Source organism: Mercenaria mercenaria, chromosome 2 (assembly GCF_021730395.1).
Source record: "Mercenaria mercenaria strain notata chromosome 2, MADL_Memer_1, whole genome shotgun sequence".
In the NCBI taxonomy this organism is placed as follows: Eukaryota; Metazoa; Mollusca; class Bivalvia; order Venerida; family Veneridae; genus Mercenaria; species Mercenaria mercenaria.
Window position 1 is genome coordinate 69,304,705 of NC_069362.1, and position 26,985 is coordinate 69,331,689.

The following is a 26,985-nucleotide window of genomic DNA, read 5'->3' on the forward strand; positions in this document are numbered from 1 at the left end:
ATTGTACAATCATCTAAATCTGAGAACTTTTTCAGAATTTCTTTAGCATTTGACCCTATTGGCCTTTTGCTCCTTGGTTAACATGTGAGGCACTCATCGGGCACAAACTTTTCTTAAACCCAACTGCTTGATGAGAATCTCCCTAACATATATTGATAAGATGTCGAACGCACGAGATAAGATGCCGTGCGCTCGAGATAATTTAATCTTTAAAAAATGTATGTCCTAAACAGACCACCATAGTTTTGCAGAATTATAAAGTAGTCATTCATATTATCATCTAATTTTTAAAACACAAGTTTCTTGCTTCAGACTACTACGGAAGCGCATGATTGTCATTATTTTCAGAATGGACCTCGTACAGATTAGATTTGCCCACTCGCCTCCACTCGCACTGGTACCATCACTTCTACGTCGACGCTTGAAAAGTTATCCCCAGCAGCGACATGTACATTCGCCCGCTTGTCTCGTTTGCTGTCTTTTGAGAAGCATTGCTACAAAGTTCTCTGGTATTTTTCTTGCTGTACATTAATTTACGTTTCATTTAGAAACAATGTTGTAGTCAGAAATGCATGTTATTCTAAATCGTGTCCGTTGAGTATTACTATTACAAATGCTTATTTTACACTCTGGATGATACAGACACTTAGTTTACTATTCACCAACCAGATTTAATAACAGTACTTTCAACCATTACATTCCGACAAAGAAATCATAATTATGTCGTATCGTAAAAACACGAGTAGTATGGTGTGATATGCTAGCGGTATATTTTTTGCATACATAGTGCAGCACTTTTTATTTACAATATGTTTTAGCTTTTAGTGCCAGGCGCTCAAAATTTTAAGAATTTTAAAATATTGAGTCAAATTTAATTTCGAGTTAATTGAACAGCATGCACCTTTCACAAATGCTCTTCTTAGTTATGTAAATGGTTATGTATTATAATGTGTACAGTCTCTTATAAGGCGTAAAAAAATTGTTTGTTTCCGGTATCCCGACTTACCCTAAATTTTTGGCCCGACCCTAAATGTTTTTATGGCCTTGGAGAACATTTTTTTTCAACTTTTTGACAAAAAGTTGCAAAACTGCACTTTTTATGCTTTAAACATGGTCAGTGATGTTATAAATCAACTTACTGCTGCTCTAGAGGCATAACCCCCCTAACTGTATTCATTTTTTGACACAAAAATAATTTCCGAAAAGTCTTCCTTAATAAAAAAAAATCCAAAAAAAAAAGTTTTTCCGACCTACCTACCCTAATTTTTTTGAGCATGTTACCGAAAACAAAGAATTTTCTTTTTAGGCCTAATTCTTAAAAATGTTGTTTTACTGATACATAATTTACATTGAATGTTTCATAACTCTAAATTGATGAAACTGAAATAAATGTATAAACTTTCAATCTGCATGAAATCGCAGTAGAAATTGTTAGTATTTGTATAGCGTGTTACCAGAATTTTGTCACAACTTTTCATACAAGCTTCATTACAGGAAGGTTTCAGTAATGTCTCATTTTTGCAAAATCATGATTTTAAACTGTTGGAATTATAATGGTCAACAATAACAATGCATTCTAATACGATTATAATACCTTATTCCGGCTAATTACACTTTATAAACAAGATTTTTTACAAGATTAACGAATTTAAATTCCCCTAGGACCATAACCTACTGAAGTAGGCGGACAAAGATTAACCATTTAATCTTTGTTGTGATTTTGCAAAAAAAGACTCCGGCACTGTGGTTAAAATATGTTTCGCTTTCTCACAGATACTTTGCCAAAGAAGTGCTAAATATGGTACCTATGTGCTTCAGCGAATAATTTAATCCCATGGTGGAATGTAGGAAAGCTTTTAAACACATCGATTTATAATACTAAATGTATCATATTATATTGAATGATAACATCAGTAAATACAGTAAAGTAAACAGTTGTCGAACATTTCTTTGGGATGATACAATACTGTGTACATACAGAAATTTTATATTTACTGATTTTTAAAAAATATAATTCCTTGGTCGATAAAGTGTTGGAATATGTAAGTTAAACACTCTATCATCTGTTTTAAATGTATTTTTTTTGTATTCCGAAGTGTACTTTATTCAATGTTGACAGTCAGTCGTGGTTCGGATACATTGAGTATTCTAGAACATTGAAAGAGAAGAGAAACTGAACAAGGTAAAACATGGATGGTGGTCGAAAGCCAAAACGGAGGATTATTGATAGCACGTCTGTGCCAAGTTCAAGAAGAACTAACTACAGGCACTCAGATATTGCTGACAACATTAAGCAAAACAGAGAATACTGTACACCACTAGATGATATACCAATGTCTCCACTTAAAAGAGCAGTAATGGTTGACAGTGCCAATGTAGATACTGAGGATAAAAGACTGGCCGATGCGATACAAAGATCAAATGGACACACAGGGACTGTTTACAGCACAAAGCAAGATACACAGACGTTAGAAGATACTAAACCACCAGATGCAATACAAAATGTGAACCATAAATATTCAGAAAAAGCTAAGCACAGAAAGCAAAATATACAAAACACAATAGGAATTAAATCAGCAGATGAAATACAGAGATCAAAATCAAAACCGACTAAAACGGTCGACAACATAAAGCAAAACACAGAAATTAATAGACCAGCAGATGCGAAACAGATATCAGACTCTGACCATACAGTAGCTGTTGAAAACACAGAGGAAAGTACACAAAACGGAAATTTTATCAGTCCACCAGGTTTAACACAGAAATTAGAACCGCAACAATCAGGAGGTGATGACAATACAAAACATAACAGAGCAGATATACATCTACCAGAAAAAATAGGAAGCTCAGCTATCAAACGATCGGTAATAACCGAGACCATCGAACAATGTACAGTAAATACTGGATCGTCAGATACAATACTGAGAAATACTCATAGCGAAACAGAAACTGTTATGAATACATCTGAATACTTAGATGATACAGATAACATTGTGAGTGTATCAGGGTCAGTGCTTGAACAGCGAAAAACCTCAAGTAGACATAAAGATGTGATCGGGCCGGCAAATTCTAAGTTTGGCGCTAAAGACGTGAGCGATGTGGTCTGTCGCTCGTCGAAAAATTCTGAATCTAACATATTTAATGAAAATTCGTTGGAAAGTGCTGATGTGACAGACTACGAAAACGACATTTTTCGTTATGACAGGGTAAAAATAAATCCACTGTTAAGCATACCAGAATACCATGAAGAAGATGACGTCGACAGCCTCGTCTTTTCCGATATGTTTGAAACGAAAAACATTATAAACCGTATTGAAGAGGTTTCGGAAAACATTTCTCCTGAAACGCTTAACAACACTGAACAATGCAACAACGTTAAAATAAAGTTTCATGAATTCTTTGGGGACGAGGACGTGCTAAGTTCTATTGTGACTGATGCGACGGTTAACTCGGGTATATTTGATGCGAATATTAAGTGCCAGCATGGACTTAGTTTATTCGACGATCCAAAAACTATTCAGGCAAATAGCAAATATTTCAAGTTTTCTGTCTGTGAAACAAATGAAAAACATGAATATGAAAAAGAAAAATGTATGAACCTTGGCTGTCCAGAAACAAAAGACCCGTATTCTATAGAGCTCGAACTGACAACGCCGTTATGCTACAATGATTATAGAAAACCGACGGTATCAATGGCGGATTTGTATGACGTTATAGTTCACGGACATTCTCCCGTCAGAGACGACGAGGCCATTGATGAGGTGAGTTATTATCATTGCATGTATGGGAGTATAGGAATGATAAAGAGTTAATTTCATTAAAATGTGTAGGCAGCATGTTCACTGAAAGGTGTTTCATAAAAGAAAAAACAACAAGATTTTATTCGATTAAGACACGAAAATCGTATAGAATTATGTATTATATTATAGTATGCAAAATAATGGACATATTCACCAGTTAAATGTATGGCAATACATGATTTTATTATGGAGGAAATAAAGATCTGTTATTATTTTGCCGTTTGTGTGATACAAATACATTAATATACATTTACATAGTCTCAAGGGAAGGGATTGAATGTGATTTAATTCACCATGTAAATCAATGCCCAAATTTGAAATCACTTGTTAGATTATAATCACGTTAATGTATACATATTAATTTACTAATTTAAAATGTCACAATCACAATGATTTTTCTGCCTAAGAGATCAGTTTTCAAAAAATACGCATTAAGCCTATTTAAGAAATAACCATGATAGTGCATAAATATCTTTTGTTGATATTTATTTTCTGTTGTTTGTTTACATAAAGAATCAAAGAAAGTTTAAACAAAGAATTCAATTTCTTCATGAAAACAAAAACATTAACCATCTCGATAAAGATCAAAGTTGTACCCACACACGGGTTGATAAGTGCCTAATTTGCTACTTGTGAATTCAAAACTGATGTATTTAAACAGTTACAGGGTTACTGTATACCCCTATCACATGACGTGTTGTAATGATGATACCCTTGTATTCGTGACCATTTCAATTTTGTATCTCTCTTCGCACAATGTGTGTGAAGATAGGCAAGTAATGCCGACCCATGCTGGTTTTAACTTATTCAATTAGAGGCGACACTAGGTGAAAAACATACAATAAGAAGCTATATAGGATTTCAATGACCACTTTAAATCTTAATGTGCAAAGAAGTTAAGATAGTCCGATAAAACGGTATTTTAAGTGTTGTAACAGCGGTTCATGGTCATTCTGCAAGAAAAAATGTGTCAATTATTTAACTGAAAATATGCCTATGGTCAGTTCGTTACATGATAAATACATGTTTGAACCGAACGCAAACGTGAAATACTTGTAAGTTACCTTTTCATTGGCTTTAGTGGTATTTTCTTTAATAAGCATACTCTGGCCTATATACGCCTCCACAAGAGCGTTAGTGAAACGGCGGAGGGATTTTCAATCAATCTTACAGCAAAGGGGTCCGGCACACGGGTGGACTGTGTTTAAATGTGGGTGAATTGGGTTTAATGACTTATTGTTTGGTCCTTGAGCTAAAATAATCAAAATTCCCATACTAATGATAACTACTCCCTAGGCCTAGACCCCTTTGCCTTACAGGGAAAACGAAGGAACCGTGCACTCGATCATAATCATTGTAAACACAAAGTTTAGAATATTTCGTTTGGTAAAATGTCAACTGCCGATAAATTATTAAATTTTGTTATAATAGTATCAGCTTGTGTATTTTTAGTTAGTAAGGAGATGGGGGAGACTGATGATACCCGTCAAAGTGATTTAAGGCGATACCCCCGAGTGTGAAGTTTTACTGAAACAATTTTTTGTTCCGTGTTGCTTATTTTTCTGTTGATGTTTGTTGTTTTGTGACTGTTAGTGTGTCAGATTGTGACTGTTAGTGTGTCAGATTGTGACTGTTAGTGTATTAGATTGTGACTAGTGTATCAGATTGTGACTGTTAGTGTGTCAGTTTGTGACTGTTAGTGTATCAGATTGTGACTGTTGGTGTGTCAGATTGTGGGTTAGGTAGTCAACTTAGGAATGTTGAAATCATCTTTCATGTGCCGTTTCATGAGAATCTTTTTTTCCTTTTTTATCTATTAAGGTCTCTCTAGTCCCTTCTTTTAATACCTTTCGATCCACGGTAGTTATTACATAGTTCGCTGCCTTCTCACTTGGAACTCCATTTATATGGTCTTTAAAGTATTCCTTTAAAAGGAATCATACTTTCTCACAATGACGGAGCTAAATGGGACAAGATAAGTTTATTCTTTGACACAACAATATAGAAAGTAAAACAAAAACGTCGCCGTTCACAAGTAAAACAAAGACATTCTCATGCAAGACAAAACATTTAGCTATAACTGATTGACAGATAGTTTGAAAGGTGGTAATTTACTGGCGGGTCGAGATGGCATTGATAATGAAATATCATTTACAAAAATATGAAATTTAAACTTTTTATCACTGACAAGTATATCATTAAAACAAAGACAACAGACACTAAAATGTGTACAAGTAGGTTCTTTTCAGAGAAGTTTGGTTCTGTCTTAATGATCTACCCAGGCCCTAATTGCTCTGACCACGGCACTTGTTTCATTGCGCCATTTTGCTTCAACACGGACTTATTATCTGTCATGGGTGTTAAAGTTTATGGAAGTGTCATGACCGTTGTTGTAGAGATGGAGAAATTTCGTCGACAACCTGGAGTCTGATGGGATTGTTTGCTACATTGTTTGGCAGACCAGGATGCCTTTAGAGACCTGTCGGATTTAAAGTTTGACCTAAGTGCTTCGGTGTGAAGTAAACTAAATTAACCCGAAATGACACATAAAATTACATAAAAGTGGAACTATTTTTTTATAAAACATTATATTGTTTGATATTAAAAAAAATGTCGCTGATTATCCACGACATCAGCAGTGAACTGGAGAAGGTAAATACTTTTTTTAAAGACTTAAAAATGCTACAATTTCGTTAGGTTCTGTTTCCCTATCACCTCTTGTATCTACGTTTAACGTCGTATACATGCACGGGTCTTGCTAGACAAGTAAATGTCGTTTTGTTTATCTTAATACAGTCCGTGCTGTGTTGGAGTGTTAACTGTTTGTGCAGATTTCAATGTACAGAAACTGATCAATAATGTGACCATAAGTAAAAAACGAGAACAGTTCTTTATTTCGAAAGAGTAGACAAGCTGCAACAAGTATTTGGGACACGCTCTAGAGTTTAGGCCAGTTTAGCCTACTATATACATGTGCATTGTATTTTTTTCCCCTTCTCACCGCATCCAAATTCTAGAGCGACGGCAGTCCGTGGCATGTCCCATACACTAAGTTTTTCATGTACATTTGTATGTTACTGGTACGGTCGGAATGTTTCGTAACTGATGTCCCTACCAGTCTGTACTTGTAATATAGTAGACGACTAAATTTTTCATGTACTAATGTAAAAAAAGACATAATGGATCACATGAAAGGGAACTGAATCGTGTTACATGTGCTCTGACTGTAATGGTGTAGTTTTGTACACGTTTCTTAAGCCTTCAGTACGTGTTCTAATAAAGTCGTCACAATGAAACGGAATTCAAGATGTTCATATTGAAATTAAGATTCAACGGAAAGAAAAGTTAAATAAACGTGCATTTTTCTAGATCTTCCAGCTGATTTATCAAATAATGTCCATCAGATCTCTGAGCAGATCTCGCCGATTAACTAGTGGCATTCACCGAGAAACAAGGGCCCCTATTCGTCAACATTTTAAGTATGAAACTTGCAATTTAAGATGTCAAATTTTCTTATTTTTTCGGGCATTGTTAAATTAGCTCATAGTGAGAAATGGAACTTTGCATGAATAATCATTCTGCAAGTACAGACAGACAGATCTGAAAGTTTTCATTAGTATGGATATGTTATAACAATCTGAATGGAGCTTGAATTGTCTAAACAGTAAATGTTAATGAACACGGACCCAGGATTTCAACTTAGCGTTAGGAAATATTCGATTTGCTTAACATGTGTAGAATAATTAATGTTATGAAAGCAGAGATGAAAGTCAGAATACTTGTGTTTAATCCTTTGATTCTAGCTCAGTTTTCATCTCCGGATGGAACTGTTGAGAGTGAACAATACGTGCTATCGACCTCTCGCACGGCTCTAATCCCAGGGTTTCAGATATATATTCATTAATATTTGCAATTAGTTTTGACAACATGAGGACCTGAACTGGTCAATTATAGTTATAATGGAAGAGATCGATTGAAAGTCAGTGGGGGATCTACTGTGATGACCACAGATAATCAATCACCTAATTGAATCCGGTATATAGACCTATTTTGTTGTTATAACAGTTTAGGTGCGAGACGAAGGTAGAACGAATACAGTCTAGGATAAACCTTTTGATGTGTTGTATGGATTTAGCACATTTACTAAGGTATTCCTTTTTTAAACTATGAATTATCATATATTTGTCATTAATCTTTTCTTCTTTTTTATGCAATGCTATTAGGAACTAAAGTCAATATATTCGGTCTTTCTTACGTATATTGTAGAAGTTTAAACTGAGTAAAAGCTTAATTTTAGTAATTTTGAACGAACGAATTCAAACCCCGTCCTTCTGTGACCATCACATTCTTCTTGTTCTGTCTATCTTTCTTAATAGAGTATCCTAGAAATGACATTTGCTGTGTCCGACACTCACGGCCAAAGTCGACTTTATGAAACTGGGAAAGTACAGTCAAATGGTGTCATAGTGTAGAACTTTTCAGACAAGCCGCATATTTTTATTTTGTGATCGGTTTTTACTCCAACATCCAACGTTTTTGTTTCTAAACGTTTTTCATCATCTACATATTGTATGGTATACAATTACGTTACGTCCACATATATAAGGCTGTTTTAGTTTTCAAACTACTTCATGCATTTCTTTGGCATATCAATTCCAATGACTTTAATTGTCGTGTTCCGCCCACAGGAATCCAATCAGCTGCTACAAAATCGAACACTGCTACGATATCGAACTTGTAATAATAACCAAACATCATAAAACTGAGATCGCAAATAAAGAAACCATGTTAACGTAATGAAGGCTCTACATACCAATCATGGTGTTTAACTGACTCCTTCATCGATCGCAGACTTTTTATTGCTTATCTTTCACGAGAGAACTGTTTCCTATTCATATATTGAGTGTTAGCATTTCATTATTTGTGAAAAACGTTAATTATGGAATATTATGTTTCTGTGCGAGTCCAATATAATCTACGTAAGACTGGACAAATGTATATAATACCTTAAGTATGTTTGACTGTTGTTTGACCTCTTGATTCAAGGAACGTAGTTGAAAAAGCCGACATGGTTCATATAAGCTGATAAATACTACGGTTTGTTTTTAATTTGAATTTTTCTGTCATTGTCTAAACATTGCTTGGTTTTCAATATCTTTTATGAAGTGCATTCCCTTCGCGACCCCGAAAGTCACCTTGAGTCGATTAATGTCGTCTGCGTCACTTATGAAACACGTTAATTATTGCTTCACTTATGTATTTACGGTTAGTAGCTCAAAATGTTTCATTTACAATTGACGTTACTCTCTTTAGCTAAATTCCGTTATTTTCATTTCGTTATTGTTTTGGTGGCGGAAAAGGTGTGCTGTGAAACAATTATATAAACAATGCCGTTTTTCGTTTTTCTTTATTTGCTTTCAAAGCCTTTCATATCTTCTAAATCTTTTAAATCTGAAAGTTGTCGATTTTTTGTTAATTTAGTTATCTTCTGTCAATCAAATGAACAATTCTGTGACGTTTGTTAACAGTAATTACAGCAATATACTTGAACTTGTTCATTTCGTGATGTGGCACATTAAAACTACATAAATTGTCACGGTGGATGATATTTACTTTATTCATTTAAAACTTTTATGAATGGATGTGTGTATTGTGTACCTGTATAAATACAAAATACATCATATCATATGCATAGAAATAACATTAAATCATTATGAACTCGGCAAAAAATATCCGAAACAGAAAAATACACTCTAGACTGATTTTGTAAGGAAAATACATTTCTGTATTCCGTATTGCGACGTATTTAAAATTTGTTTAAATTTTAATTACAAAAAGTGCAACAAGGATTTTACCTGAAGGAATTATAAAATTTGGCATGATGAGTGTTAGACAGAAGATAATGTACAAAAAGTGCAACAAGGATTTTACCTGAAGGAGTTATAAAATTTGGCATGATGAGTGTTAGACAGAAGATAATGTACAGTCGTTTCTTTATACCATCGTCAGATACATGTTCCACGGTAAAATTGCTTCGTTTTTCTGTTCTTAATTTTGGTTCTTAATTTTGCAGCACCAAATCTATATTAACTGACTATATCTATAGTTAGGTAGGCTTGCAATAGGATAATGGTTTCCAGTGGGATATGTGTATATTGATGCAAAAGAGAACATTGTTTAGGCTGGTACATTTTTTTCCGAATGCAATGATTATGGCAGTCTTAGCCTATTACACCGAAAAAAGTTTTAGGAAAGTGATACAGAAAAATGAAATAGTGTCTAGTTTATAGTTTAATTTAAGATTAAAATCAGTTGTTATCCAGATCTTGTTTAAGATCATAAATTTCGTCCTAAGTTTTCTCCTAAGTGTCGACTTTTTATTGAATAGGATATAACTGCCATTAATTCAATTTTGTCACATATTTACTTCATTTTTCTTCGGCTCAGATTCTCAGAATAGCCGAATAGTTAAAATAAATCTGCTTAAAAAATGATGTTCATGAGTAACCTTACTCCTAAGTTCTAACTTTTTCCTAAGTAGACGTCATGGAACGGGCCCCCTGTTAGACAAATGATGGACAAATACATTGATTTCGGAAGATTATCTATTGTAATTATGGAAGAGACCTTGCTTTTCGATCTTTCCTTCGATCTTACATTGCAATTAGTAAAGTACCCAAAGCTGCAGTAAAGCCTTATTTCGCAGTAAAACAGTAAACCTTAGAATACGAGTATCATAAATGTTAATTTGAAAAAAAAACATGCATGACTGCTGGTCAGCAATCTGGAAAATTAAAGTGGATCAGAATGCGTGACTGTTGGTCAGCAACTGGATCAGAAAGCAAATTATGTTAAGGAATATTTGAGTGTAGCCATTGTCTCTCTTGCTGTTAAAGAAATGGAAGTGGCGTATGCCATGTAGACCTTCTGCATGTCTACAGAGAACTAGTAAGACCATGATAAATCTCTCTAGTGGTCAACGTTTACTCCTGACCAAATATTTGAAGACGAAGACGAAATGTTTCTGCAAGCGTTGTCAAGTGTAACAGTGGTTGCAAAGGACAAATGCAGCTGTGTTCGGGTGGATGGACGTTTGAATTTTTGAAACAATTGTCACTATGCACTATCTTATATGAAGTAGTTACACAAAATGACAAAAAGACAGACGCCATAGTTAGTCAGCGTGTGGCCTTTTTAACTAGTATGTACTAAAGGCTACTTTTTTTCAAATTTAAGTCAGATAATACTTGATATCAGAAGATATTAGCTATGCTAGTGGAGATACCTGTTGAAATATAAATATGTCAATATTTTGAAACTGAGAAAACACCTTTTGATTTGATTTATAGAGTTTCTAGCAATATTTATTTTAAAACTTAAACTCGTGAATATATTGAAAATCGCTTCATTCAATTAGTTTTCAATGTGATATTGAGACGAAAAAAACAGCAAGAATTTAAAATACTATATACATAACGTTTTTGTACAGCTGTAACTCAGCTACACAGCTTTAGGCTCCACGACCTTGGGTCAATAGATCCGACTATTACCGGGCAAGCCATTCAATAAACCTACACTAACGTGCTCTGAAATAGTTGTTAAAATTTTTCTTTCGCTTATAGAAAGTTATTTTTTTTTATAAATAAAAATGGTAAATACACCCTCATATTTTCTTCTTGCTTATTTTACTGTGACGGTAAATAAAGTACAGTTCCTACTAGCTATCAATTCACTATCTGTTTAAGCAGTATTTTAATCCAAATATTTGGACAATATTGCGGCAAATATTTACTGACTATTTTCATTTCCATACAAACAAAATATGACTTTTTGATCCGAAAGGACGATTTCATAACTTCTTAAGAGTTAATTTGAAATTTCAGATAACTTTATTCCGGTGTCCGTGTTTGTTGTGTAAACATTGCCTCATCCATGCATTTGCTAAAAGTCGTGTTTGGTTTTAATTTTCTAATGATAACAAACAAATTAACGCAGCCTGATACTTCAAATTAATATTTACTGAAGTCTTTAAACTAGTTGGCAGTTGAGGAATAGCTATTGGTCACTTAACAGTGTAAAGGATAGGTTACAACCGTTGTGACAATGTAATGAAATATTATTGTTCGTTTTAATTTCGAATTGTGCCAAAATAAAGAAGGATCAAAATCCAATTAATATTGATTTAATTGAACAATGAAGAATGTCATTTGTTTATCTAAGTAAGAAAAACTGCCACCGAATTCGTGACGTTGCAAATAAATACGAATAACTGTGAACAATATTGTAAATAAATCGTCATAAAACCGTCATTTGTTTATTACTGTGGATTATTTTATATTACATTTTGTATACACGAGCAGAATTTGCAATATGAATTTTTACAGTGAAATGAGCATGCATGGGAGTAGCGAGGTAAGACCTAAATCGCATCTTCATGGAATATAAGCATTCCTGCGTTTCCATACGTGCAATACAAAACTATCTGATTATGTTGTAACTAAGTTCTTCTTACTTCTTACTTCGAAATATCATGACTTCAGGTGCACCATGCGGGTAACGTAGTGTCCGGTTAATCACCAGTTGTCTTCTTATAAAGCTGAAATGTCATCACATGGCTTAAGCTGTTGCTATGACTTTTAACTAAGCGAATCAAATACTAATTCCGTTGCATTTTAGATATACAATGGGAAAAAAATGTATTATATTCTTGTATAATACGGAGACGCGAAGGAGGAAGGAATTAAACTATAAAAGGTAAAGTTCATTATTCGTATTTTTTATGTGCGTTGTTTCTAACCAATGCAGTACTGTTTTTGCAGGACGTGTACTCGGGCCTAATGGAGACATCAAATGGAACCCCTCGCCTGCTGTCTGTGGAGGAGAAGTGGCAAATAATCTTTAATGAGGTATGCACGATACATATTTTATAACGCAAGAGGCACCAAGAAACGACATTGCGTGCAAGGATTTTGTGTCAAGTCTTGGACTAAGTTTGTCCTTGAATTCTATATTTGTGAACATATACTTGCAAAGTTACGTATTATCGTAAATATACATGAATTAGTATATAGAGCAGCATTATTGTGATTTATATTATAAATATAACAAAAAAATATACAGAACAGAACAAAATTTTATTGAGACTTGTACATCGTCTATATGGAGACACAAACTATATTTCACCAAAATACCTTAACTATTGTGTTCATTGTTTTGCGTTTTGAACTAATTTACCTTTTAGCATATGAATTAAGCATAAATTACCTACCTGTTAACAGAATATAAAAGCCGTAATTTATGGCTATTTAATTTCGATTCTTATTGAAAGCCTATATTGCAGTAAACGGCTCATCAGTCATTTGACTGACACACAATTTAAATGATATTAAGTAATTTGTTTCAAGCGACCAACCATGGAATCTTAAATTTCCAAATTTGGCAATAAACCATTTTAGGACCTTCTGTTCATTTCGTCAGGACCACTTTTATACATCTGGCACAGTCAATAGATATTTCCACTCGTGTGGGTGCCAATAATCTGTCACTAAAATATGTCATAATGCAACCCATATTAAAGCGACCCGTTCGTAGTTTTTGGTAAAAGCTGAATGAAATTTCTGTAAAACTGCCTTTTTGGAATAAAGTTAAAGACGATGGTTTATGCAGCAAGTTCTCGTGTAAAGTAATAAGGATGTTAAACATATGAGAATATTTTAGAACTATATTTTTGTGCGTCTTTATCAGATGTTTAGTATTGGTTTTCACATCTTTTGTTATTTCACTATGTCAGTTATGTATCTTGGGTCACGATCACGTCTTCTCATAAAACCCAGTACTGGTTAGTCCAGGAAACGGACTCGAGAGAATAAGCTTAAGGCTTTCATCACAATCGAGCTAAAATAAATTAGTATACAATAAACTGATTGTAAACGGCCAGGAAAACGATAAATGTTGACAGTAGATGGGCACACGTTACTAGATTAATTGTCTATGCTTTTTGCACTATAGTCTTTCTTCAGTCATCGAAATATGATTACCTTTTCTTGAAAAAAGAAATATTTGCTTCCTAGTGTTCATTTCCTCCATGACATACTCGTTCTAAAAGATTAATTGAATGCTTGATACCTGTGCATAATTTACGATAACAGTGACTTGTCATACTGTCATGCTTCCGTTGAGAATGTTTCCAAGTTTTAAAACAGAAGTTGTAGAATAGCAGTGAAATTGGTCAAATTCAAATTTCTGTTTAGGAACAACCAGTCAGATACAGGAGTCTTGAGATTGGTCTCCAAACCTTGACCCCCCCCCCCCCCCCCCGCCACCCACTCCCCCTAAAAAACAACAAACAAACCCACACACAAAACACCCGGACAGACTACTACTGATCTAATAATTAGAGCCGCATAAAAGGTTAATTTCTTTTACACCTGAAATGTAGGAGCGGACGCAGTGGTCCAGTGGTAACATTGTACTACGAAAGTAGGACCGTAAGTTCGAGTTCCGCTCCTCCAACTAAATTAACTAACATAAGGGTAAGACTCCCATGTATATGTGCTTTACACCAGAAACGCTAAAGAACCTGAGAATCTTCTGGAATCAGAATGTCTTCTGTATCTTGCACTATCCCGCTACTAAAGTTACTAACAGCTTTTTGGAGGAGTCGCCCATATGCATTACCTCATACATGGTGACTATAAATAAGCTAACAAACAATTACAATTAAACGAACTTTTGAAATGTTTGCAGAAAACACGTGCACCAATCTATGCAGTTACACAGTATACGGAATACCTAAACCAGTTTGTAAACGGGCGTAATTCTGCATCACGGGATAGCAATGACGTCATCAGGAAAGATGGTATAAATCCCATCTCATATTTGTTACGGAAACTGAAGCTGGATCTCAAAATGTCCTACGAAAGGTAATTCATTCTTTATATTTAGAGTTCAGTTATATAAGTCAATTCTGACTTTGTCATAATCAAGAGTAATTTCAAGGCTCAGATAAATGCAGAGTAATTCTCTTATTCATTGGCGTCAGACATTGCTATAAGACGCCATTGGCCCAAAGACGATGTTTCCATGCTCTCCTTGGTCTCGTACTAAAATCACGAACTTCACCCAGATTGATGGTATTTTTATATCGGCTACACAAAAGACACGGAAAAGCCTCCGAGAACATTACATCTACAGGTATATTTTGGCCGATCGCCCTTTTGCGATTTATGGCAACATTGAGAAACAAAGAATTTGTAGGAATAATTCAGACATGTCAAATCACAACTTACAAAGATATGGTATCGTTTTATGCTTCACATGACATGTACTTACCATGACTACATTAATTTTAATAGTTTTGTGGAGGAGTTTATAAAACCGACAAGTAACGGTATAGGCCTCCTTGTCAAACTACTAAAGTCCATACAGGATACCGGCAGCCAGCAGTCCGGCTCAACCAACATGGCACAACTTAAAAACTACAAGAAAACTCTGGTGAATATCCTATTATTGTATTAACTTTGTATGTCATATTTTATTACTTTGTTTGTCATTTGTCTAAGATCGTCTGATCAAAACTAGTTAAAAATCAACTGCAATCTGCTTTTTATGTTTAAAACCTTATTTTATTAACCATTTTATACAGTATTTAAAATTTGTTGGGCGTGAAATAATTTTCTCACGATCTTTCATATAGTGGTTCTCAATGCACCAGTTTTCATGGGTGAAATATTTTAATATCATCTGATTAATAACAAAATTGCGTTACAAGAAGTGGAATTAAGTTTTTGTGTAAATCTATAGTAAAATTTCTGGTTTGTGAAATGGGGTATCTTGTTGCATGAAATCATTATTTCATTTTCTATAAATCTTCAAACAATAAATAAACCAGGATGTTTTCATATGAAATTTAAATGGATAATTTAGCAAACGACATTAAGGTTAAACTTAGACGTTGATCTCAATTTAATCCAGTAGATAAAGTTTATCAAAAATCTCACATTTCTCTAAGTGATTATCTCTTATTCATAACACAGTTTTGCTTTTAGATGATATAAATAAAAATATCCAAACAGTAGAATATATCGTAGTTGTATTTTCCTTACAGACCGACGAGCACGATTGTCTTTTGTGTATCAAATATTCTCTCCGACTCAAGGTAAGAATGTACATATGAAAAATATCATTTAATGCAATATCTTAATTTTTTAAATCAAACTGTGGTCGCTAAATGTCGGTATTTTTCTTTTTGATTTAATAACTAGTTTGTAATTCCATTCATATTAAGAAAGCAAGTTGCAAGTACAGAACGTTTGAAAGCACAAAGCAAGTTTAACAAGTTTCGTATCTGTAAATAAGTATGGGCAATGTCGATATATATATATATATATATATATATATATATATATAGACTTACTTAACCAAGGTTCTAAGAAAAAGAAAAAGATAATGAACGAATTATGAATCTAATATTTGCATGGAATGATTTATTGCAGAAATCTCTGAAAGCACTGTTTGATATCAACTATGGCCTGGAGACAGTCTCTATGGCTGTGATTAGTACATACACCAAGTCACGGGGAACTGCAATAGAAGTAAGTACTACATTTATTATTTGTCGTTTTGTTTGTCGAGATAACGCATATTATGTTGTAACATCTGCAGAGTCCCAAGGGATTGACCGGTGCCCGATCCCGCTGTTCTAGCACAAAACATTCAAGGCAAAATTATATTAATATAATGTCGATTTAATCAGACAAGTTTTAATTATGCGTTATAGTACCGTTGCTTTTCGCCATGGATCGCGCACATGCAAAATGTTAGTATTGTTGAAACTTCACATTTTCTTTTAATCGACAACAAAAGCTATGTAATATACGGTAAGACCTGGTGTTGGGAACTAGACCCAATGTATACAATTAACTTTTTTCTACGCAACGAAAACATTCCGTTCCCGTTATGTAAAAACTTCGCGGAGAAGATCTACCTCTCTCTCGGTCTTGGCCTCTACAATGTAGATTGGGGATCTTCTCTTCCTATTTGCCTGACCATCTTTATTTGAACATGTTATTTGTTTGGCATTATGATTTAAAAATGCGTGTCAGCATGTTGCAAATTCTGACTGTTCCTTTTGCATTTAAATTACAGATCCTCACAGTATGTTTGTCTGCCGAAGAGGGGTTTTCGCGAATTTTAGACTGCTTTACTTACATACAGCTCAAAATCGGTGAACCAGTCAGGTTCAAGTCTCTTGTGAACATGATAAATATGGACAGCCTGCACAATACAGTATTCAAGGTAGGTATCAATAACCCAGAGAACATGTCAATTCACTGTAGTAATTCAAAGAATGGCATAAAGCAAATTAAAATTGAGATAAACGAAATAGTGTCAGATATAATGGACGCTGATTAGGAATGAACGTAAAAAATCAGGATTTTAAATGACGGATTTGTGAGGGTAATGTAAGGTAGTTGTAGATGTATTGACAGAATGTTACTACTACTATTAAAATTAAAATACACAGGCGGACTACGTTGATCTCAACTTTTACCAGTTTTAACATATTATTTTAGGTATCGACGATGAAGTTTCTCAACACTTTACTAGATGCATCAACCAGTACAAACATACGGGTATTTCTACAACATGAGCTGGAAACAGCTGGACTGGACATAGATGATATGCTGCAGGTTAGTATACAAGCTGCAAGAAAAAAAGGCAAATTGTATGATATACAAAACTCATGCGAACGAAATAATATAAAAAAATGCAAACTGTACATAATATAAGCAAGTACATGGAATGGATGCGTCCCACCCCGCGCCCCGAGAGCTTGTGGAGAGGTGGGATGGGGTGGGCTTCGTTAAGTGAATATATGCAAAGTGTAATGTAGGTTGATCTAGGAGTGTTTCAACTGGGACTTGAATCTGTAAAGTCTGGACAGAGATATAGTTATTGTGCTCTGCATTTCCTTTATTGACTGCAATATTCAATGAAATTATTACCTCACTCTCGGAGTTATGATTTGGACTAGCAATATATGAATGGTGTTACAATATACTATACGTAGCAAAATTAAAGGGCGATACTTCAGTAAAAACATCTACAATAAATAAATAATAAAATATGTAAAAAGAATCCTTTGGAAGCATAGAATGCAACCCCAAAAATAATAGCAGAATAGGTTTGATTGAGTCTGTTCATGTGAGGTAACAAAATGTGCAACACCTCTCACGCCCCCCTAGCAACGGCTCAAGCGAAACTCTATTACACATCATTGAATGGATTCCATGATCCCAAAGGACTTAGATATGATAATATATGATACAGCTTTTTCTTATGGAGTTTCATTGAAAATCCATAAGTTACATTAAAGTAGTTCAGATAAATTGTATTAGATAATTACCCTTAAAGGGCCATATAAATCTGCAATATATAATCCGACCAAGATGTGACAAGGGTATGCGCATCACCTCTAGGTAGTAAAGCTTTCTCTTAAAATTTTGTGAGCTCTAGCCAGTGGTTTCTGAGAAAAAGCCGGAGGGATGCACGGTCAGGCGAAGGAGCGACGCTGCCCCGAGAGCATACAATTTTACAATTGGAATAATTTGTAAAATTCATATCAAACCTGTGGGTAAAGCTGCCTATAAGGAAATGAATTTGTACTATAAATATTTGTTTGTTATCTTCAGAAAGCATCTGGGACAGGTTTGGAATACGACGATCTCCGTCGTGAGCTAATGGAATGGAAGAGAAAGTACATCAATGTGGACGCCATACTGTCAGAGCGGGGAACCATAGCCCACAGAGCACAGGAACCATCTAATCAAGAAATAGTATGTACTTATTTTTTAAGATAAACAACCTTTATATATATGTTGCACAAATTTATTTTTGGACCAAAAACTGGATACGTTAATATTTTGTTACTTGCTAGTTTACTTTTTGAGCACTTTCATTTTTGTCAATTGTGTGCTTGTTTCACATACTCATAAACGAGAACTTAACTGTTTTACTATTTATTAACGTTGCTTTACATTTACCAGTAACTCCTAATTTGCAGTTAGCTATCGTCTGTATCATATTTTGCCTTTTCTCTTTTTCAGATAGAGAAATTACAGACACAAGTACAGGCATGTAACTTCCTTTGTATCGACTACATCTGTACAATAAGAAAAGCTTTCTTTCATAAATAATTGTAAATTATATGAGTTTGTTTCCTGAATACCAGAAAACGCTCAATAAACATGCAGGCTACCTTAATCAAATAGGAAATGATCTGCAGTAAAACCAATATACAGTTACACAATTAAAGATATCCAATGGCCGCCTTTCACTAAAATATTTTATTTTTAAATATTTACTTCAAATGTCTAAAATCCTCGTTATATGTATTTGACTTTACTAAATATATAAATTAAGTCTGCATATAATTTTTAAAATGTTATGCAATAACAGTTGATTGTTAAAAATTCGGCCAGGTTTTTAGTATCAATGCACATTTATACTGTGTTTGTTTGTACATGTATACATTGTGTGCTATTTTAAACCTAATGCATATTTCTGTTAATAAACATAAACTTATTCATTTTATGTTTACATAAACTGTATTTAGTAATCGTTCATGTTTTTGAATATGAACTTTGGATCTAATATACCTTTAAATGAAAATATATCTTTATATTGTAGAAGTTGTCAGCTGACAAGTCATATCTGGAGTACCAATTAAATGCTGTAAGTGAATGTACCCCGATACTCTGGTAAACGGTGCCGTAGGTATAGAGCTAGATGATATTTTCAATGATCAAACTTGGCTTAGACTGCTTATCTTACTCTACGCAGACGACACCATTTTAGTTTCAAATAACGCTGTAGATTTTCAAAATTGTCTTAACTGTTTTAATAATTATTGTAATCAGTGGAAACTTGTTGTGAATCCAAACAAAACAAAAATTATCATTTTTGGTGCCAGAAATGTTGCACGCTTTCAATTTTCATTAGGAAATAACGTTATCGAGAAAACCGATAAGTGTCATTACCTTGGACTAACTTTCTCTGCATCAGGATCGTTTCTAAAAGCTCGACAACATGTAAGCCAACAGGCTGAAAAGGCCCTTTATCTCCTCTTTACTAAAACAAATAATGCTGATTTGCCACCAGACATAACCATTAAACTTTTCGACCATACAGTTGCACCAATTTTGACATATGGATCTGAAATATTTGGTTATGAAAACCTTGATTTGTTAGAAAGAGTTCAAAATAGCTTTCTTAGGAGAATATCATTCTCTCGTAAAAGTACCCCTAAATATATGCTTTATGGAGAATTCGGGAGATATCCCATATATATTGATGTATATACTAAGATGATTTCATTCTGGTCTCGCTTAGTTTTGGGCAAGGAAGACAAGTTATCACACAAAATATATACCTACATGCTGAATCGTCCCGATTTAAATTTCAAATGGATTAATAAGATAAGAGAAATTCTCCAGAGCATAGGTAGACCAGATATTTGGCATCAGCAAAACCAAATTGTCAATAAAAATACATGTAAATTAGTAAAGCAAATACTTCAAGATCAATATAAACAACAATGGCAAGCCCAACTTCAATTATCCAATAAAGGCAACATCTATTCATCTTTTAAAAAGCAAATTGAATTGGAGCCGTACCTTAAAATTCTTCCAAAAGAACACTTTATTAGAATGTTTAAGTATAGAACATGTAACCACCGCCTTCCAATTGAAACAGCCCGCTGGGGTGGGACAGCCTTCCTTGATAATATTTGCAGGCTCTGTGACTCCGGCCTTATAGGCTCGGAACAGCATTATTTGCTTAAATGTACATATTTTAACCATGAACGACAATCATTTCTTCAGGATGCAAACATTGTTGATAATGAGCACTGTTTTGCTCGGCTCATGTCTAGCTCGAACGAGAATAGTTTAATTAGAATATGCAATTTCATAAGAATAATCTTAAGTAAGTTTTGATTAGCTTACATAGAAAATGTCTCAACAGCGTTCATTATGTACTATAATTTATTGCAACTTACATGTTTTATGCAGCAACAATCTGACTTAAGTACTTGATCTTCTAAACGAAGATCTGAGAACGACCCATTCACATACGTCTTCTGTATATTTTGGATTTCCAGTATAGCTATTTTTATTTTAACCAATCAGACGACTTGTTCTAAAAGTCAAAGAGTAAGAAAATGTGCGTACATTCCAGGATTCGAACCCGCGACCCCTCGCTTACAAAGCAAGCGGGCTACCGACTGAGCTAATCGGCTATCTGACACATTACGACATAAGAATTGTAAATATCAAAAGTCAAAGCTACAGGTAGATTTGCAAAATGTTGTAAGCTAAGCCCTGGTTGGCTAGCGAAAGGGTTGTCAGAACGAGGCTATGAATAGGTCGTTCTCAGATCCTATGCGTAGCGTAATAGGATATGTACTTTAGTCAGATTGTATGCAGCAACTAATCCATGTATATTATATATGCACTTTTTTGATTACTAAGCAGGTTATTCCAAGAAATATTACAACTTTTACTTAAAAAAAAAAAAAAAAGTAAAGCACACTTGAATTACTGGGTCAAAACGTGCAGAGACTAATTACATTAAATACACTAAATATATCCGCAAATGGAACTACTTTTCCTTTATAAATTATCTGGAATAAAATTCTACTCTTTTAATTAGTTAAAATAGATTTGTTTCATAAATGTGATTAAAATGCAAAAGACATATCAATTTTACAAAATCCTATCTTATAATTATATGTGCGTGTCGAATAGCCAAAAATAGTGTCCTATAAATATATGCACTAATTATAGTAACCGGTTTTTGGAATAACCTACTAGCGCTTAGTCATCACTAAATCACGTGTGTGAGGCAATGTTATGTGTAAAGTGGGTCACAGCTCGTTGGATCTAGAACCATGTTTGATCGAGGGAGACGTGATCTTTTCTCTGCATGTCTCATTGCCGAATTCCCGTTATTTATATAAATTATACCATAAGTTGAAATGCACATATCTAAATTATCTTGACATCAACTGCAAATCGTTTGAACATACTTGAGTTCCCCCATAGATGACAAAAGAAAATGCTGTTATCTTGCTTCAACCTTTAATGTACATTGTTGGCTATAATATTTTCACTATTGGAAGCATAACTGTTCTTTGCAGAATATTTGTATTTCCTCATGTTGTACATATGTACCTGAGATGAAATAAAGTATTTGTCTGTCTGTCTGTCTGTCTGGTAAACAGTAAACACATGTTTGATGTTGAATTTAGTTAAATTTTTTCTACCTTTATTCTGATTGTGCAGGATCTATTTTCGTGCCTGTTGTCAATTTTAAGAGCGCCGATCTCGCTTATAAGTAAATTTGCAATGACAATAAATGCTCAGAATAATATGGTACTTGTGTCGTAGATATGCAAGCATTCATTCTCTTCCTATATAAATTTGACCATTGTTAGCTTAACAGTATTTTTAAAACTATGTCTTAGCAGTTTTGACAAAACCACGAACTTTCCATTTTGACAAGACCATAAAATTTAAATTGCTACGAGGTAGCCATTGACGGAACCATATCAGGTTACCATTAAAATAGCATGCTCTTCTTCGTTGAAAATAATTTTCACCATAATTATCATACCTTCCAATGTTTTAACAATGCAGGTGAGCATAGAGTTGCGGAACCGGTATGAGGAACTGCAGAAGCGCACTCCGCTGCAGCAGCATGCTTCTACACAGTGTGACGTGGACACGACTCAAAGGAAAAGTATGATCAAAGTTCTCTTTCTCGGAGAATTTTTCTGTGAATTTGAAATAAATAAATTTGAAAGTGTAGCACAAATGAAAAATATCTCACCCGTTCCAAACGTGAATGATAGATTTATTCAGAAAAAAATATTGCTGTATTAATTAAGTGTATAACAGTAATTGTCTGATTTTGAAACTTTTTATTGCAAAATAAATCTTACCGTACATGTGTTAATTTTGTATTGAAGGCGTTGGGTGCCAGAGTTATTTGGATCCGGATACTGATGTCATTCACGATCAATTCAAATATGCTGCTGATTATTTTGAATGGAAGGTAAGTTTGAGTTTATCCGAATCTGAAAGTAATCAAATTGTTTGAAAAAGTAAATAAATGAACTTTTTCGGAACATAACGAATGAGTATTAGTAAGACTGCTTTATAAACAAGCGAACGTGAAGAGCACATTTTACAAGCGACATCAAGTATCGTTTGTCTTCGTTGATCAAATAATAGTTATAAAAACTTAGCTAGTACAATCTTGATACTTCATCACTGGCTTGGTCTTCGTCCAATTTAAATGATAGATCTAAAAAAATACTTACATGTCCGCTATATATTCAGAGCCACATGTTCATCAGAGTTCAATTTTGTAAGTAATTAATTCAGTTTGGATATCATGTTGTTTGGCTAGTCTTCCTCATCAGTCAAATCTGCTAAGTCTGTCTACCACATTAAATCTTATATTCATATAAATACCTTTTGTCTAATACCGTATTTCAGCTTATTAGGTTTGTCTTGTAGGTCTTGCACTTTGCTTTTTTTTGCATTTTTGGTTGTTTGTATGTTGTTTTAATTATCTTGTTACTTTTGTTGGTGTCGAATGACGTGTTGTTCAAATGGGCTCTCCCGTAAATAAAGTTATTATTTCTTTAGACATCATTGAATGGCTGTACTGAGCTTTATCTTCTGCCATTAGGTTTGGTGTGGTTTCAATATTTATACATATAATTGTGAAAAACGAGAGTACAAGAAACACAATGGCATTTTTCATCTACATGTACTTTTATAACGACAGGATGTGTATATAAACGACGAGCAAGATCTGGACCAAGAGGAGATGACAACGTCAGACGATGAAGGAGTCGTTAAAGTTCAGCACTGGTTACGTTCCCATTGTGGATCATCGGACAGTGAAAACAAAATTCTGTCGCGCACTTCAGACAATTCAGGCAGTGAATGTCCTACATTTTATTTTAAAAGGAATAGTTTAACAAGGCGAACAGTTCGAAAAACTGAATTCCCAGGGAATTGGAAATTAATTCCGAAATCTATAGAACATTTTCCATCACGTTTCCCGCCACAGCAATGTCACCAAACAAACTGTGATCGCTGTGATCTTCGGAATAGACCAGAAAACTCTGATCGAAAGGCATCTACACAGGTACAAAACTTTGCTTTGGAAGTCAGATTAAATGACCTGGTGAAAAATAAGAAACGGTCAGAGGTTCGCTCACAAAGTTCAGATAGTGCCATTGGGGGTTCAGGGGAGGAGAGAATGTGGGCTGAGAAACGAATACCACTTGTGCCTGTTGTGAGTACGGAGGCAGAAATCCTCCAAGATCTTATTCAGCCAGACGATTCTGCAAGCGCTTGTCCTATCTCTGAACCATATCCAGATTATTCAACTATAAATTCTAAGTTTGATACACAAAAAAGTTTTAGAACGGAACTTTCGCAAGTGCTTAGAGAGTTTGAAGGGAATTTACTGCAGTATGATTCGCCTACAAAGTCTAAAACTGAAGCAGTGGAAAATTTTATTACTCTTGGTGACATTTAACGACAGAAATTTCGAGCTGGTATAAATAATTTCCATGATTTATGTGGGCTATCATTTTCGTCTTTAGCAGTAATAGATTGTTGTGTGCAATTCTTTTGTGTTAACATATGTGGATGCTGAAAAATATGTGAATAAATCCATGTCTTACATATCTGACATCATCATTATATGTAGGTCAGATGTGGCGCTATATACATAACGCTTCTGTTTGGTCTGACGATCACGTGTAAGACACTAATTTTAGAGCATAAAATGCAAGATGCTGCCAATAACAATGTAATTATTATTTATTGGCAATGTTTATGACGATGATAATAATAATGATGATAATAATAATAATAAAATTATATAATAACAATAACTGTGATAACACCGATAACAATCAAAGCACTGAAAGGACTGATGTGGGCAGCGGTTGACAGCTTCTGGTAATGGGCTTTAACAGTTAGCTTAAAATTGGTGATTCTAGTTAAATAACTTTTGATTAATAAGCATTTTCAACCTTTTTTACCAAATCAAGGGGGAAAACACTCTGCTTTTATTGGAACAAGGGGATAACCGTAAATGTGAGCGAAGGTCATGCACTAATTGATAATTATGTGATATTTGGAGATTCTAATTATAACAAGAGCTCGTAGAACACGAATGCCCCCTTGTTTCATTCAGTAACTACACAAGGAACAGACATTATTTGGTCATTGTGCACTGGACATGTGACGTACTGACTTCAAATCAATAATTATGGGTAAATTACCAGTCATAAGTGACCTCCGTGTCAAATGTGATCGTAGACCAAAGCATTTTCTAGTTATCTGGCAAAAAAGCTCTATTGTTCCGGGTCACTGTGACCTTGACCTTTGACCTACTGATCTCAAAATCAATGGGGGTTATCTGCTGGTCATGACAAACCGCCCGATCAATATTCATGATCCTAGGCCCAAGTGTTCTTGAGTTATCATCCGGAAACCGATCATCAAACAATATTATTTACAATATACCCATCCTCCTTTTTCGAACGGGGGTTGGGTGGGGGAGGGGGTGTGGGGCGGGCATTTGATATTAAAACTAGAAGTTGCTTTTGTAGAAAAGGCCATGTCTCCCCAATGCATAGTCGTAATTGCAAGAAGTCAATAGGGAATAGGATCGAAAGTCAGAGATGCTGATAGTTGGCTGCAATGATATCATCTACCTAGTATGTCAATCATCCTATGAAGTTTCAACATTCTGGGTCAAGTGGTTCTCAAGTAAACCGTTTTCCATGTTCAGGCCCTGTGACCTTGACCTTTGATCGAGTGACCCCAAAATCAATAGGGGTCATCTACTCTGAATGTCCAATCATCCTATGTTCCATGTTCAGTCTTCTGTGACCTTGATCTTGGCTCAAGTGACCCCAGAAACGATAAGGGTCATCTACTCTGTAATTCCTATCATCGTATGAAGTTTCAACATTCTGTGTCAATTGGTTCTCAAGTTATTGATCAGAAACGGTTTTCCATGTTCAGGCCCCTGTGACCTTGACAGGCGATTTTTATTTTTTTTCCATCTTAGTAAAAGCAGGCTATGAATATATTACACAAAAATTATTGATGCATATGTCATACTTGAAAGCAACACAGGGAAGGGTAACAACCAATCTGACTAAAGTACATCTCCTATATTACGCTACGCATAGGATCTGAAAACGACCTATTCATTGCCTCGTTCTGACGGCTCTTTCGCTAGCCATTCAGAGCCTAGCTTACAACATCTTGCAAATCTACATGTAGCATTGACTTTTGATATTTACAATTCTTATGTCGTAATGTATCAGATAGCCAGTTAGCTCAGTCGGTAGGCCACTTGCTTTGTAAACGAGGGGTCCCGGGTTCGAGTCCTGGAATAACCGCATATTTTTCTTATCCTTTGACAATCGAACAAGTCGTCTGATTGGATAACATAAAAATAGCAATAATGGAAATCCAAAATATACAGAAGACGAATGTGAACGGGTCGTTCTCAGATCTTCGTTTAGAAGATCAAGTACTTTAGTCAGATTGGGTAACAACGGAAGACAAGTCTTATAGAGTTCTTCTCCTTTGCGGACAAAATATAACTGTATGGACATATCGAACTTAAATCTGTGATGGGGATAGGGGTATAGTCTTCAAGTATGAGAAAATAAATCGTTATTAATGTAAAAAGTGGAATCCTATCGTATCGTAGAAGAAGAGTAGTTATATAGATGTAGGAGTAGATTTTGTAGAACAATAGAATACGTCAAAGGTATAAATGAAGAAAGAGGGAAGAAATGAATGGGAATGTTTCAGAGTTGCTAAAATAATCTCTTACTTTCGGATATGTATGCCTGTACATGAATAAATCTAGTCATGTTCTCCTGATCAGAGAACAGTATCCAAGTCTATCACGAAATTCCGCAGATTGTTAAGGAGATCCTTTAGACAACCCTTAAAAATTTTGCATTAAAAAGTGAAGTGAAAGCTAGTTTCAATCTGTCCACACTGGCACAATGGTGTGGGAGAAACGATGTTGATTCAGTGCACTGCATGTAGTATGTTTTTGCGAATGA

The 26,985-nt window shown here is 34.6% G+C and overlaps 1 protein-coding gene across 2 annotated transcripts; it reads left to right on the forward strand.

Moving 5' to 3' along the window:
* Positions 1 to 1,471: 1,471 nt before the first annotated feature.
* LOC123564221 (uncharacterized) lies at positions 1,472 to 25,065 on the forward strand. Of its 2 annotated transcripts, none has more exons than XM_045357618.2 (14): positions 1,472 to 3,761; positions 12,620 to 12,706; positions 14,547 to 14,722; positions 15,155 to 15,293; positions 15,907 to 15,957; positions 16,295 to 16,393; positions 16,947 to 17,096; positions 17,375 to 17,491; positions 18,494 to 18,637; positions 18,908 to 18,934; positions 19,491 to 19,535; positions 22,499 to 22,601; positions 22,831 to 22,916; positions 23,658 to 25,065. In XM_045357618.2, the coding sequence occupies exons 1-14, from the start codon at positions 2,190 to 2,192 to the stop codon at positions 24,417 to 24,419; spliced, it is 3,558 nt and encodes a 1,185-aa protein (XP_045213553.2). In that variant the 5' UTR covers positions 1,472 to 2,189; the 3' UTR covers positions 24,420 to 25,065. The 2 variants fall into 2 exon arrangements, with proteins under 2 accessions (XP_045213553.2, XP_045213554.2); XM_045357619.2 differs by lacking the exon at positions 1,472 to 3,761 and adding an exon at positions 6,009 to 6,452 and having other exon boundaries at positions 23,658 to 25,047.
* Positions 25,066 to 26,985: the final 1,920 nt, after the last annotated feature.